General features: G+C 30.8%; 1 protein-coding gene across 1 annotated transcript; it reads right to left on the reverse strand.

Annotated features, from left to right (window-relative positions):
- Positions 1–6,480: 6,480 nt before the first annotated feature.
- Positions 6,481–14,483, reverse strand: LOC148308774 (protein spaetzle-like). Its single transcript, XM_088261149.1, has 6 exons — positions 14,349–14,483; positions 13,789–13,948; positions 11,965–12,071; positions 11,511–11,618; positions 10,649–10,746; positions 6,481–8,159 (listed from the first exon to the last, which is right to left on the reverse strand). Exons 1-6 carry the CDS (start codon positions 14,406–14,408, stop codon positions 7,979–7,981), a joined length of 714 nt encoding a protein of 237 aa, XP_088117275.1. The 5' UTR covers positions 14,409–14,483; the 3' UTR covers positions 6,481–7,978.
- Between the last annotated feature and the right edge of the window lie 1,591 nt (positions 14,484–16,074).

Here is a 16,074-nt window from a genome sequence, read left to right on the forward strand (position 1 = left end):
AATATTGAAAAGACATTTAGGTTATTATAACTCAAAAAGCCGCTATTATTTTACCTTATAATGAAAATTCCTTTCATCATTCATGACTACCATCGCTTTGTACCACATGTAATAAAATAAATACTACTTCTTCTTTTTTTTTAGGACTAAGTCCTGTTATTCTCCAGTCCGCTCCTGGGAGGTGGAAGACCAGCTATCTCTCCATCGTTTAGGTGGTCTTCCTGGGGGTCTGCTACCTCTCACGCTGCTGTCCACTGCTATCCTCACCACTCGATCCGAACTCGCTCTTCCCACATGATTTCTCCAGAAACGTCTTCTTTCTCTTCCCCATCGCACAACATCTTCGACATCGCAGATTTTCGTATTCAATTTTTTGTTTTATTGAAAAATATAATCAATTTAACATCGATAAAAAAACTAACTAACCTTCACGCCGCTTCCCCACAGGGGTAGGCAGACAGAATTGAACGCCACACCACTCTGTCTTTGCAAACATTCTTCACCTCTTCTTCATTCATGCATTTCCTCATACATACTCGACGATTATTACGACTCCTGACCCGGCCGCTTTCAAGTATTTGACATACCTGATTGTACCAAGTTTTCCTCGGTCTTCCTCTGCTTCTTTTTCCAATTACATTCGCTTCTTAAATTTGTTTAACCGTTCTTTCCTCACTCATACGTTCCACATGTCCAAACCCTCTCAACACACCTTTCTTAATTTTATCGATAATGCTTATCTCAGCCTTGCATTCTTTCCTTATTTCATCATTTAAACATCTATCAAACATCGTTTTGCCACACATTCGTCTAAGAGATTTTTCGAATTTTTTGTTGATATATAGCCATAGTCAAAGGATAGAGGGGGTAAAACAATTTGGTTCTTCCCGCGACGTGAAATTTAATTCCCTTATTCGATTGGAAGGCAGAACAAAGAAAGACAGGAACAAAAACGTTCGCCTGAAGCGCACGTTTTAAAAATTATGTCATGAAAAAAACATAGATTTTATATAAACTCCGCCTTCTTTTCAAAACTGCATAGGAGGTGTGGTCTTATTTACATCCGGCTTGATTTATCAAATCAGTGTTCCCCAATCACTTTTGATCTGGTATTTAAAAAAATAGCTTGTGCGCCTTCAAATAAGATTTGCTGGTTACATTAAATTGAAACATGCCCTTACAATTTTTACTACTGCAACAATGATACAGTACTTCCATACTCTTCTTCATCTATGTTCAGATGTCAAAAAATGAATAGTGATTCAGTTTTTAGCACGGTAAGCAGATGATGGAGCGCCTTGAAAGTCTACAGAAATCTCCTAACATCTAAAAAATATTTTAATTACAATAATATTAATTTTATGTCGTGTGAACTTTAAACTGCTAGTGCTTTGTGATAATGAATTTCCTTTTAAAATTTGGTTTGGTTTAAATTTTTTTCATTATTTCCATCAACTATAGAGTCTTTATGCCTGCCATATATTGGATTACTTTTGTAAAGTTTGGTCTATTATCGCTTAACGTGAATAATTATTGGTCCAGAAAACAGTCGTATTTTGCCAAATAAGAAGTTTAAAAGTCAATGATTTTCAAAGGGGCTGATAACCATATCGATTTTGCTAGATAAGGGGCAAGAAGAAAGCTTGGTATTAGATATTTTCATCTAAGGGGAAACAGCTTGTTGATTTCCTACCTCGTCAATGGCCAACTTTTAAGTTTCATTAAAAGGGGCACCGGGATTATGAAAGTTTGGAAACAAAGGTCTGAACTAAATCGGTAATTCCAGAGTCTGTCCGTCTGTGCTTCAAAGACTTTGTTTTTTTTGTCAACAATATTGGAAATAGATATTTAGAGGAACACGACAAATCATTGTCAGTATGATAACTTATATGAATCAAACTTATTAATTTATCGAGAAAAATATGTTTTTTCAATAAAAATATATTTCTTATTATTTCTTTACATTCCACATATTTTATTGGCAAATATTTACCAATAATTTGCAGAATTTATTGTTAAACTTAAAATTCTCTTCAACAATAAGTGGGATTACTCCAAATAAAAAAAAATCATTAACAAATCAGAAAAACTAGAAAAATACTTTTAAACTTTTAGTTGAAAAAAGGTTTAAAAATATTATCCATTTCCGTAATTAAATATTTTCTTATTTTTGCTGCTCATAGATAAAAAAAATCATGCAATAAAATAAACAAATGGTATTTGCTAATAAGGGACATTAGTGAAATGATATAAAAGTAATTATTGGTCGAAAATTGAGTTGAAATTTATTTAAAAGTAATCATTAAAGTGTCAATAATAGGTTGTGTGACCCTATCCAAAATTTAATGCATATAATAAATATTATTCAGCTCCCCATTAGAATTATTGCACATTGTAAAACTAATCTTAGGTGAGGCAAAAAAACATTTTCTATCCCATAAAACCTGGAACATTGAACACGACAGAAAATATACAATAGTTTTTTTCATCCGGGTAACTAAAAAAATGCTTATTTTTATAGAAGATCTTACTAAGGACATGCATTACTCATTTTCGGTATTTCGGTTTACCGGATAATTTTCATATATGGCTGAATGTCACAATCGATAATTGCTGTGAAATCAGTTTCCTAAAATTGGTTAATAAATTTTTCCTTTCATATATATTTATGGGTTGTATTAAATCCGTTAAAGTGACATTAATCTGTTAAGTACATATTAAAATGAATTTATTTTTTAACATTTAAAGTGTATCCAAATACTTGTTAAGAAATCTGATCCACAAATTAAAGTCTCGTAATTTTCCAAATTACCATATTCTTTTTCATCAAAAATGTCAAAAATGTTAAAAATAACTAGTAACCGGAGATAATCCAGGTTCGGGAACAAATATGTGGACGCACTCAAAATGTTATTATTAAGATAACTGATCAAATTAAAAGCTACATTTTTTTTTATAAAAATATTTAGAATTTTATTTTTATATCCATATTTTTTTAATAACCTTTTTTTGGTAATTTTGCATGCCCTAATCATACTCCTGTAGAGTTAAACTCACTCGTGGATACTGTTTCGGGTTTTTCCCCAGAAGCTGTTCCATCTTTACTCGGTTTTTTGAGTTCTTTAATGTATTCTTTAAAGATTTCTTTCTTGAATGTTTTACAATTTACTAATAGCCGTAATATTTTATTATTTTCTTGCTAAATTGCTTTTAAATTATCATCCCAAGCTAATCGCGGAACACGGACAAATAAAATAATCAGATGGAAACAAAAGAAATTGCACTTTGGTTTAAACGTAAATAAAACAGTTATGTAAAAAGTTTATTCTTGAAAAAGTAACAAAAAATGTGAATAATTGCTTTCTGTTGTAAATCTGTAAAATTTGTTTGAAACACATTAGGGTGGTGACTGACCGGAGCCATTTCGTCGTAACGTAACACGTTACGATGCGAGCATTCAGGCAGTCAGTACAGCGAGCCGATCGCTTTATCCATAGTTTCGGATGCTCGCTGATGCTCGCTGCGAGCGATGTGATGACGTTACGTTACGACGAAATGCTCCGGTCAGTCCTCACCCTTAGAGATTTTTTTAAATAAAAAAAAAAACAGTTTCTAACCATCACAGTTCAGGGTAATATGAAATAAATATTGATTTGAAAAAAATACTTTTACTTATTTTGACCTGTCTGGAAATCGAACTCATTGTCATTTTTCGTTTCGTATCATATTATTTGATATTTCTTAAGAAACTATAAATGTTTTGATAAATCCTAATAAATGTAGAATCGTTGTCACCACACAATCAAATGTTAAAAATGTTTTTTTTATTAAATTTTTAAACGATATGCGTTTTAATGTGTATTATTTTTGACAAATTATTATTTATAGGTCTATATTATATTGACAATAAATTAATTAATCGATTATTATTATATAATGAAAATTTACAAAGGTTGGCGGATCATATATGAATTGTATAGAGTCATCTAGGGTATACAAAACACTCATTATTTTATTTTATATATTTAAAGCATTGTTAATTTTGTGGTATGGTAATATAACACTCCTCTTATCATTCATCTTTCACTTTGTGTAATACCACGTATAAGTGTTTTACACGATTTTTTACACAAGTGTTTTAGTGGTATTACACAAAGTGAACGATGAATGATAAGGAGAGTGTTACTCATTAATTTGTTTTTTTTTTTATTTCCAGTTAGTCGTTTGTATATTTAGTTCAAATAAATTAAAATAGGGATATGTATATGTTAACTTATTTTCTAGTGCCTCCATTGAAAACTAATCACCATGCTTGCACTTGTTCAAATACTAATGGTTTCTATTATTAATGTTGGTTGATTGTTTTTTTAATCAAATTATAAAGTATGATTTTTTTGTAATCATGAATTGAGTTTGAGTATGACGCACTAACGGATTATTGACGTCAGTCGTATGTACGAATCATATAATATTATCACGTTATTGGGTGTCCATCATTTCTAAAAATATTTACGATTAATAACGTGGTGAGAGCATATTCATGTTGAAATATTTCAGTGATGGTATCATTAATTTGTAAGAAAACAAATTTGAATTAAATAGCCTTAGGATCACACAAGCTTATTAGTCAAAATGATTAGTAATTTCTAATTCTAGAAAACTATTAGTATTAAGTTTAATTATTTCCAAATCATTGTCAATTCACACATAGCCCAATGGTTAGCTAAACACCGAAGATAAATAAATAAAGATATTTTCAATTTGACCGTCTATTGCCTTTTGATGACGTTGATGTGCTTCTTGCTTAAAGCAGACCTGCAGGCGCTTGTGACAAAAGTGTATTATGTATGCAAGGAAATTGGTTTGCCGATGAAAGTTATGGTGTTGACAAATCTAAAGATATGGTTTTTGAAAGAGATGAATGTAGATCTCGGTGTGAAATATTTGTAATTGGAGAATTTATGGAATAGGTAGTTGATTTCGTTTATTGGAGAAGTGTGTTTCTAAGGATGGATAGATTGATAAAAATATTGAAAGCAGAGTTAATGCCGGGAACAGAGTGGATGGTAGGTACTCTGAAATCAGTTATAGCAAAATAAAAAAAAAAACAAGGCTAAATTGGTGCCACAAAATGGAGTCCTGGTACCAACTCTAATGTATGAAAGTAAGTAATGGAGTTGGCGAAGTAGGATGAAAGTAGACTGAATGCAGACAAAATGTGACTTCTCAGATGAATATGATACATATTCGAATAATGAAAAAGTGCAATACCGAGATAAGTATTATCGACAAAATTTAGAACGTGTGTTGAGATGGTATTAACATGGAGAACCGATTAGTGAGGAAATAACGGTAAATAAATATAATAGGCGATTGTTGTTGGAAATAGAAGCATAAGAAGACCGAGGAAGACTTGGCAAGAACAAATATTTAAATACTTGAAAGAAGTCAGGTAGAGTCGAAATAATCGGCGGGTATATATAAGGAGGTGCATTAATATGGAAGCGGCGAAGAGTTTTTGCAAAGACAGATTGTTGTGGCCTTCTATTCTCTCAAAGAACGCCTGATGGTTACTTATTTAGTTTAAAAAAACATCATTTCTTGGAACACGATGACAAAACGTAATATTGCTCCATGAGCGTGACCTTCGTACCATTTATATCAGATAAAAAAAAAACTTATTATTATTGTTTGTTTGTTTAATTAAACGATGTTATTTTCCACACATCTGGTTCACGGGAGCAATGTTTTCCATGAAAGTAAATAAAATGTATGATTTTTTTAACCTTATGAAAATTTTGTTAATTTTAAAAAGCAATTCCGCATAAAAATGATTTATTATTAGCTCTTACTTTCTTTCTTCTTATATCAACTTTAGATGAGATAAGGCTTTTAAGCTGCAAGTCGAAAATTGACTTTCAAGGTCACGATGACGGATGCAATGCATAACAATATATTCGATTACAAGGCATAGTTTGAATGTGATCTTTCCTGCACTTCAGGGATCAGTCAAGAGTAATAATAATAAAACCCTTATCCGCACCCCAATGGTGCATAGGGCACTGCATCATATAAACGCAGAGTTATCTTGATCGCTTACACATGAAGGAAAGGTGATCAGCCCTCCGCTTCAGGTACCAGTCCAAGGTAATATTGAATAAATATTACAGTGAAAAAATCACTTATAATTATTTGACCCCCCCTGAGAATCGAACCCGGGACCTCCAGAACGGTAGCCGAGCGTGCTGACCATTACACTACGGAGGCGGACACATGTAGTGTAAAATCATCCATTTTTATTTTCATCCCACCTCCTCCTAGGGAATCGAACCCGAGACCTCCGGCAAGGTAACTAAACACATGGTAGTAACAATCGAGATAACATTGCATTGCCCTATACACCGTTGGGTGCGGATAAGGGATGGAATGATAAGAAGAAGAAGTTTTAGGGAAAGTGTAAAATTGAAACAATGATAATTTTTATTTATTTTATTTGGGAATTTTAAAGAATAGTTACATCAATCAAGACATTCACATAAAATAATTATATAAAATAATTACTTATACAATTTGTGTGATACAAAATAATAACTTACATCAATTACAAAATTCGTAAATTAACCACATTTGTAAATTTGTGAAAATACCTAGAAGAGGGACGGGAGAGAGGAAAGGGAACAAGGGAATGTTCAAATCTTAAACCAGAGACAAATTGTATGAAATTAGGGACACACCAATATACAAATGTCGAGTTACAATGTACGCGATCTCAGAGATGAAAATGACTTGTAGAACATATCAAAATCCTTTTATTCATCGTTGACCAATATAGATGAACGATAAATATAGGAAGTTTGTTCTACTCGTGGGAAGCGCTAAGGTGTCATTAGCCTAGTGATCCGACTGGGAATTTAGCATAAATTGCTGAAACATATGAATTTCAGCAATCTCGTTTATAAATAATGAATTGTAATGAAAGATATTCTACATTTAACTGTTATTTCAAGCAATGCGATCTATTTAAATCTGACAGAGCTTAAACTATATTTTTTTAAAAGGAATAACCTTCTTAGAAGCTTGTCTGAAGGTGGGATGTAAGGATGGGAAAGGCAAATGAGAAAAATACATCACAAACCCTAGACCAATTGAAAAGAAACCTTTCTTGAATTTATTTTGCAATTGGTGGGAATCTAACCCATCTACCCAAGCATCTACCCAACTACGCCACTTGCACATATATCATTATGTCTACAGCGTACGTTGAACCTTGGTTTGTCTAGAATGTAAAGGTGTTGAATTGTCAGTAAACAATATAACATTTTTAAACCAGAGCCCAAACATTTTCAGTAAGGTCCTTGTGACCCTAAGTCCAGGAGTGGTTCCTTAAAAAATTAATGAATTATTTGGTTAATTAAAAAAAAAACTTTATTTGTTTTAATTACTTTTTCATTAAGAAAGTGATACGATTATCATCTTTAAAATAATAGGGGTTTATTTTCGTTCATATTTATAAAAAATACACTAATAAATTTCATGCACGGAAATGTTAAACGTAGTACTAAAGTACAAAATAAACAAACATATGGCATATTCAAAAGATACTCTTCGACTATTTTGGTCAAACGTAATTTAGTTGAAACCACCTTTTTCCATATACGTAATTTAAACAATAAAACTGTATTAAATAAATACCATATAAATGTATATATACTCGGATATGTATATATATATATATATATATATATATATACATATACACTTAAACCAGTATTTTACAGGTCGGCAGCCGTGTAAATATCCAAACTTCCATATTCTTCTTTATCTATATTGAGATGTCAATATCCCATATAATTAAATTTATGTAAAGGCAATAATACCAGCTCTCCCGATTATGTTTTCCAGAACTATTGTATATCGAATCAACATATTTTCAAGTCATATTTATTGGTGGATATTATTGATCACATAAGCAGGTTAATTAATTCCCTAAGGGGTTACTTACAACGCAAGTACAACAACTCGGAATTCGAAATGAATCGGTGACAACTGTCCCATTTGGTAATATTGCTAGTAGCTTCCGGAAAGTATATTCCTGCCGACACGAACTGTTGTGGCCATTGGGAAATAGTTCGTTGAAATGGTAAGGGAGATTTTCGCTACTGCAAAAAAATTAAATAATTAGCAGGTATATATGTCGAGTTTCTTCGATTGGACCATTTCGATTGATAAATAACATCAACATTAAAAAATATATATTTATTTATACATATATATGTTAAGTTTCACAAGTGAATTTGTGAGTCCGTTGAAAAAAATAGCAGATCTTCATCCTTTGTACCCTACCATTCCATCTTTATTTTTTATATAAAGTTACCATCGTTCGTGACGAGTGAATATAATTCCCTTGGGATCCCGAGCTTTTTTAGTCCCGTAGATTCTGGGTGGAATTCTCTTTTTACTTCGTAATCAGGTGCATTTTTTGGATATTTCTATTGTATACTAGGTTTCATATGACATTATTTATAAAAATCCACCTCAGTTAAAAAATAACGAATTTTGTTAAATATAACACTTCAAATTTGAATTTGAAATGTTATATTTAACAAATAATACATTTCCTGTAGGTACGGTATCGGTACGGATTTCACATAAGTTATGGTTGCAATGACTTATAACACTATCGATTTTTGAAAGAAAAAAATATATTATCTCATTAAAACTATTTAACAGCTTCAACGTATGTCTTCTCTATAGTATAAAAAAGTCTGATTGATTTTTTCAAGTCTATAATGTTCTTAATTTTTAAAGCACCCAAAATTGAGTGATACATATTTATTCCTATTTAGACCAATTATGTTTTGATTTAAGGATTTTAGATTTTTAATGTAAAAAAGTTTAAAACATTTTTTTTAATCGTTTTATCATTTAATCATGAAATAAAATCCTTTTTATTCATACAAACTAATCTCCCAACAAACAATTCTTATTAATTAAATTTAAATATTTCAAATAAGTTGAAAAACCAAATTTACTCATGAGTTAAATTTACTCATCTTAATTTATCTAAAAAATTTTTTTTACAAATATGAATATGTATCACTATGCAATTCGAATAGTAATATGGTATTTTATTTCAATATTAAAAAAGCTTCCCATGTATAAACAAATAGCTCACCAGGATGTAAAAATACGGACATAATATATATATAATTTTATCATTAGTAAATTTAAATTATGAAATGATAACGAGACTCATACACATGTACGAGCACCTATACCCAGCTAGTTTATCTATTTTGCTTTTCCCACTTTACATCCTCCTACACTTACTTTTTCCACATAACAATAATATATTTCATACTGAGCTTTTTCACTTGCGTCATCTGTATCCTCATCATCACATGTATCCCCCTTCAAAGAGTCCCAGGTCAAAGAAAAAATACCTACAGATCATTTCCGAGAAATGTCTACTATGTTATTAAAAATTTCATCATGACGAACAAAAAAGAAAATTACGAGGCCCGGAGAAAACGCCCCATAGAATATGCGCACTAAACGGAACCAGTTAATGGTGGAAATTACAACTATAAAAATACTTAAAGTAATAACACATTGTTTTAAGATCTAGGTATATACCTAAAAAATAACGAAAACTGGTTAATGACGTCCATAGTCATTGAAATCGTGGTCAGATATCAATATTAGCAAATTTATCGTCGTTCCGACGCCAATGTTTCTTTTTTTGAGATGGTAAAATGACTGAAATATAGTCGTGTAAACTGTTTTTATATTGGCTTTGCCCCCTATGACACGACACATGAAAAAATTGTTGGATGACGTAGCAATTATATTACTGAGTACTAGGTACATGATTCTTGGAAAATAAAACTCATATATCTTAAACTAACTTTATTCTCTTATGAATCGATTCGCCAGCCAATTTGTGGTAATATCAATCCAATTTTTCATTTAAGTTTTACTCGGTTAATATATCTTTTCCCCAAATAATACCCGAGACTTGACAAAATGCCACCTTCAAAATTAAATTCCATAATAATAATTGCCACAATAGATTTTAAAAATGGAGTTATTTAGTGAATATTATTAACATATGCAATTAAGAATAACTCAAAAAATCACATAAAGTAACTCCCAGTAAAACGACACACAAATCACCAATAACATACTACATGAACCTCAAGTTCAATATACATAAAATAAAAGTAAACATACAATATTGTAGTCAAAGTAGTACTATGCAGTAAGGCTATATAATCTGCTTCCTTTATCCATTTAGTCATTAAATAATAGAACTATATATAATAGAGCTAATAATAGTTGGATAACTGTGGTGGATAGATTTGATACGTCAAAACTCATGACAGAAAAATAACTAAGAAATAAATTAGTTAGTTATATATAGAAACAAAAATAATAAAATAATAAATAAGTATCATTACATTTGCCCTTGGCACGTGAAAACTCAGTGAATAGATATTATTTTATCCCTAAAATTGTATGGGTAAGACGAAAAATGAATAAAAATTACAGTTCTAGAAATAAAAAAAATATGAATGGAACTTGACAAGAATGCAGTGGTTGTGAACTTTATTTTCTATATTGTATATTAATGAGTATGAATACTTACTGACAAATCTCCACCCTGATTCCTTGAAGGTTTTTATTGAGATTAACAATATAAAGCATCTCATCTTGCATGTTTGTTGCTACTTTAGGGTAAATAATCTGGAAATAATCATTCATTATTTACCACCTTTTTTAATGAGAATAAAATCAAAAAGCGATTTGAAAAAATCACAAAGTATTTAATTAAGAAAAACAAAATAATATTTTGAAAATTGTGGAATATACTATTTTTTTTTTATAAAAAGTAATGTACATATTTATAGAATTAGGAATATAATACGACTGTCATTAAATAAAAAAATATGAAGACAAAATTGTTTTCAACTTTATATTGAAATGCTAGAAAGCGTGAACAATAAAAATAACTTGAGCGAATATAAGAATAAATTTTTCAATTATTGTTAAATTATTATATTTTTGAAGGATTAAAATGTAAATGGTAATATTTAATTACAAACATATTGTGGATATATTTTGTTAAACGTTGAAGGATTTCAAATGTAATTTGTAATGATAATAAACATGATTTAATTGCTATAACTCAGGAATAAAGATATTTTAACTTATGGAATTTTTCACCCTGGACTCGCACTTGAAGCGAGGGACTAATCATCTTACTTTCAAGTGAATAACGATTAATATAACACTGCATCAATGCGATATGGTGCCTTGTACACCATTTGGTGCAGATAGGTGTTAGAAGAATGAAGAAACTCGAAAAAAATAATTTATTTTTAATTTTTATATTTTTCAATGTGATTAAATTTAAATTTAAAACCATTCAGCAATTTACTATTGCATGGCTTTTTATATTTACCCAGTATTATTCCACATCCTTTGCACCCTTAAAAAAATTATCATACCTTCTCTGTGGATCTGCATAATCCAAACTCCCAAATAGTATCCGAAAATCTTGTTCCAATTTTTGTGGCAATTTCATCTACTGCAAGAACATCGTTGTAACTTATCTTCTGTAAGAGAAAAAAATCATCTAAGTACTCGTATATGCATTTATTTAAGTGAAAAGACCTAGATTTATTAACAAGGATTTGGATACACTCCTCTCGGGTTGTGGTCCCGTGGGTAGTGTCACGGACTTTTGATCAAAGTTTCTAGGTTCGAATCCACTCTTCCACAATTTTATACTTATTTTTAATAAAGAGCCGCTAAGGCTCACAGTATATATAGTATAAAAATGAACTATTTTAACAAATAATAAAAACACACATATTTCTTTCTTTACAATAACATGTTGTGCATATTGCAATAATTCCAACTTAAATTCAGTATAATATTTATATTGTTGTGGAAGCTTACATTCTTTTTAAGAGCTTTTTCAATGGCATCGACAGGGTAGTCGTCTATAGTATCACATAATAATTTATCTTTGCCGCACGATGGATTTGGCAAGTAATCTTGACGTTCTGCAATTGATAAATTACAACATATTATCGTAATTTTAAAACATTTGTGAAATAACAAAACGTTTTTGGGTAATAATTTTAACTTATTTATTTTGACAAAAATGTTAATTATGTTAGTATATAACCACTCACCGAGATTTTTATGTCTACCGGTTTCGAGACGTACCCGTCTCTTCGTCAGGATAATCACTACTATAGCATGGAAAAAATACCACCCTTCACCACCATAGCACCATTTACACACTTAAAACTACACAAAATGTTTTACTAATTTTTGGTTGACCCGAAGACCAACATGCACTAAAGGTTTCAGCACAAACATGCGTTACGAGCCGAGGTTAAACATGTCATTAAACCGGTATACTTAAAAATCTCGTTGAGTGGTCATATACTTACATTATGTGCATTTAAAAAAAAAATAAGTAAAAATGACTAACCACAAAGTAAATGCTTTTAATATTAATAATATTGAAATAAATTTTAAATTTACCGAAAAAAAAACTTCGTGGTAAGTTATGAGAGTTTATACCTATCTCATATTTTACTACAGTTAACTCACATCTTATGTGAGATCGCAAGTAAATTCATAGAACTAAAACAATATAACTAATTTAGTGCATTGTGAACATGGATTCATCGAGTCGTAGGTATACACTTATACCTTTAATGCGATAGCGAGTGTTTTTGCCTAGAATTTTCACTCATGAATTACAAAATACAGCAAATTTCAACATAAAAATTAAACCTACTCACTCACAAGAGGGAATAGGTTTTGAAACTTATAAAATTGAGTTAAAATAGGAACGTAATAAGCGGTGTTACTTAAGCCATAGCTAGATTAAGAGTCTTTATAAAATTAAACAACTTTGTTTTAACCACTTTTTTATTATAAGTACACTTTAACCAACCGGTTTCGTCAAAAACCTTGTAATCATCAAGGTTTATTAAATTCTAAAACAATAAAAACATGAAAATATTTTTTTTCCCCTAACTTTCCCCTCTCCTTATTTATAGAACAATTTTATATTTTATATTTTATTTATTATACAGACCTGAATGATGGAAGTTTAACTTCTGAAACATGTAGTCTATAATAAAACTCAAGTGGTAAAAAACGAAGTGTTTTCTTTAATCATCATAACATGTCTTACCACAAAGTTAATGTCGAAACAATAAATAAAATGAAAATATTTATTACCAAAAACCTATTTTTTAATGTTTTCATAGTTTTAGAATTTAATAAACCCTGATGATGACAAGGTTCTTGTCAAAACCGGTTGGTTAAAGTATACTTACAATAAAAACGTGGTTAAAACAAATTTGTTTAATTTTATAAAGATTATAAAATGTGCCACAAAGTATCTGCGAAAAACATTCAAGAAAAGATTACGTGTGACTTGGAATTTCGGTAATTAAAAATGTTGCAGTGGTAAACGCGTTTGGCTAACGTACTGGAAGTCCTTGATTCCATTCCCCGAGGGTGAAAATAAATATAAATGATTTCTACTCTTATATTTATTTAATATTACCCTGGACTGATACAAGAAGCGCAGAACCTTTTATCTTGCTTTCATGCAATTAACCATCAAGATACGATAAAATACCCTATGCACCATTGTGTGTGTTGATAATGGTAAGAAATATCAAACAAATCTAATTTAATATGGACATTTTTATATATGTATATAAATCTCTAAATTATAATATTTTATCTCACCGCTGTTGAAATCCATTCGTGAATTAAATCTCTGAAATAATTTGTTCCTATCCAATGGTTGAAATGCCTCATTTTGATTACCCTTATGATTCATATTCACAAAATCGTCACTTCTGAAGTTTTGTATATTAGGTTTCGAGATAGCGATTTCGATGAGCGCCTAAAATGAAAAAAAATAGACAAAATCTACTAAAAATGTAACACCATAAATTAAACGATTAGAACTTTAATAATAATAATAATAAAACCCTTATCCGCACCCCAATGGTGCATTGGGCACTGCATCATATAAACGCAGTGTTATCTTGATCATTTACACATGAAGGAAAGGTGATCACCCCTCCGCTTCAGGTACCAGTCCAGGGTAATATTGAATTAATATGACAGTGAAAAAATCACTTATATTTATTTTACCCCCCTGGGAATCGAACCCGGGACCTCCAGAACGGTAGCCGAGCGTGCTGACCATTACACTACGGAGGCGGACAAAACTTAGAACTTTAGTAGGTATTTATGTAATACACTGATTTTAAAGATTATTTGTTTTTTTTAATCCTTACCAAGAGAACAGAAATTATTACTAACGTTCTCGACATTTTTATGCACAATTCTTTACACATAACTTAAAAAACAAAAATCAGTGAAATTATTTTTTTTCTTAAAGAAAACCCCCAACATATCCTTCTTTAACCAAGTTGGAAATTAAACTAAATCGAAAACATTAACATTAAATTCTAGGTAATGAAAATTAATCATCTAATCAGGGCGAAATTTTGTTCGACATATTTGTGGTCGTTCACCAGGAGCGAACTGTCCATTTTCATATTTTAATAATAGATTTTTACATACGTTATTAAAGCATCTATTTAGATTGATCATTATTACCAATTTTATAAATTTATATTTATATACATACTTATATGGTATTAAAAAAATGCACGTGCTGCACCTTTCACGTGATAGAAATGAAACTTATTAAAAAATAAAGAAGGAGAAATGTTTAATGTGAGAGACAGAGAGAGAGAGAGAGAGAGAGAGAGAGAGCATCTCTAAAGAAATACAATACAAAATTGACATTAAAAATATTCTGCTTGTTGAATGTTTTCATTGGTGCTTCATTTGGTAATACAGATATTCATGGTTAATGATTATTAAAATATGATATATATATATATATATATATATATATATATATATATATATATATATATATATATATATATATATATATATATATATATATATATATATATATATATATATATATATATATATATTATTAGGGGGTTGAATTAGTTCTCGCCGTTTATAAAAATCTAATATTTCTCTGTGATTTAAATTGATTCCTTTCGTTTTTTTTTGTTTTCCTGTCCCCCGCTGCCTCGAACACCCACGTGGCACTTTCAACCGCCTCAAACCGCCTCAAAATTAAGGTTATGGGCCTTGTTCATCGGCAGGGAAACTGGGCGTATGCTCTGAAGGAGAGAGATATGGAAAGGCGACTTTGCATGTGTGATTTACTCTTGCAACGGCATCACAGAAAATGTTTTTTGCATCGCGTCATCACCAGCGATGAGAAGTGGATCTTCTTCGTCATCTGCCTCAGCCACTCCCTGCTGAAGCCAGCATTGCAAAACGCAACATTCACGGCTCAAAAACGATGCTTTGCATTTGGTGGGATCAGCAGGGAGTAATTTTTTTCGAGCTTCTCAAAGCAGGCCAAACAGTCACAGCAGAGGTTTGCAAGCAGCAAATGATCAAACTGAAAACAGCAATTGAAGAAAAACGTCCAGAATACGCAGCCAGGCACGAGTCGATTCTCATTCTGCACGACAACGCGCGCCCTCATGTTGCCAAAGTGGTAAAAGAACAGATAAACTCCTTCGGCTGGGAGGTTCTGTCACACCCGCCCTACTCTCCTGGCATCGCACCATCCGATTATCATCTGTTTTGGTCCATGCAGCATGGATTATCGGGAGAAATTTTCAAAAGTTATCAAGAAGTCGAGTTATGGGTTGAAAATTGGATTGCCTCAAAAGACAAGGTTTTCTTTTATAGGGGAATACGACTTCTTCCTGAAAGAAGGGCCAAAGTAGTCGAGAAAGAAGGGCAATACTTTGAATAAATTCTTACTTTTAAAAAAATATATATTTTCAATTCAAAATACTACAAAAAACGGCGAGAATTAATTCAACCCCCTATTATATATATATATATATATATATATATATATATATATATATATATATATATATATATATATATATATATATATATATATATATA

The sequence above is a fragment of the Brachycentrus maculatus genome, unplaced genomic scaffold, assembly GCF_059751285.1.
Source record: "Brachycentrus maculatus isolate JH-2025_06_01 unplaced genomic scaffold, ASM5975128v1 h1tg000148l, whole genome shotgun sequence".
In the NCBI taxonomy this organism is placed as follows: Eukaryota; Metazoa; Arthropoda; class Insecta; order Trichoptera; family Brachycentridae; genus Brachycentrus; species Brachycentrus maculatus.

What these genes read in the sequence shown, in the direction of transcription:
- LOC148308774 (XM_088261149.1), bottom strand. Translation starts at nt 14,408, where the DNA reads ATGTGTAAAGAATTGTGCATAAAAATGTCGAGAACGTTAGTAATAATT. An exon ending in TAATAATTTCTGTTCTCTTG is followed by an intron (nt 13,949 to 14,348) that starts GTAAGGATTAAA and finishes TTTTCATTTTAG; the next exon opens with GCGCTCATCGAAATCGCTAT. An exon ending in ATCAGGGTGGAGATTTGTCA is followed by an intron (nt 8,160 to 10,648) that starts GTAAGTATTCAT and finishes ATTTTTTTGCAG; the next exon opens with TAGCGAAAATCTCCCTTACC.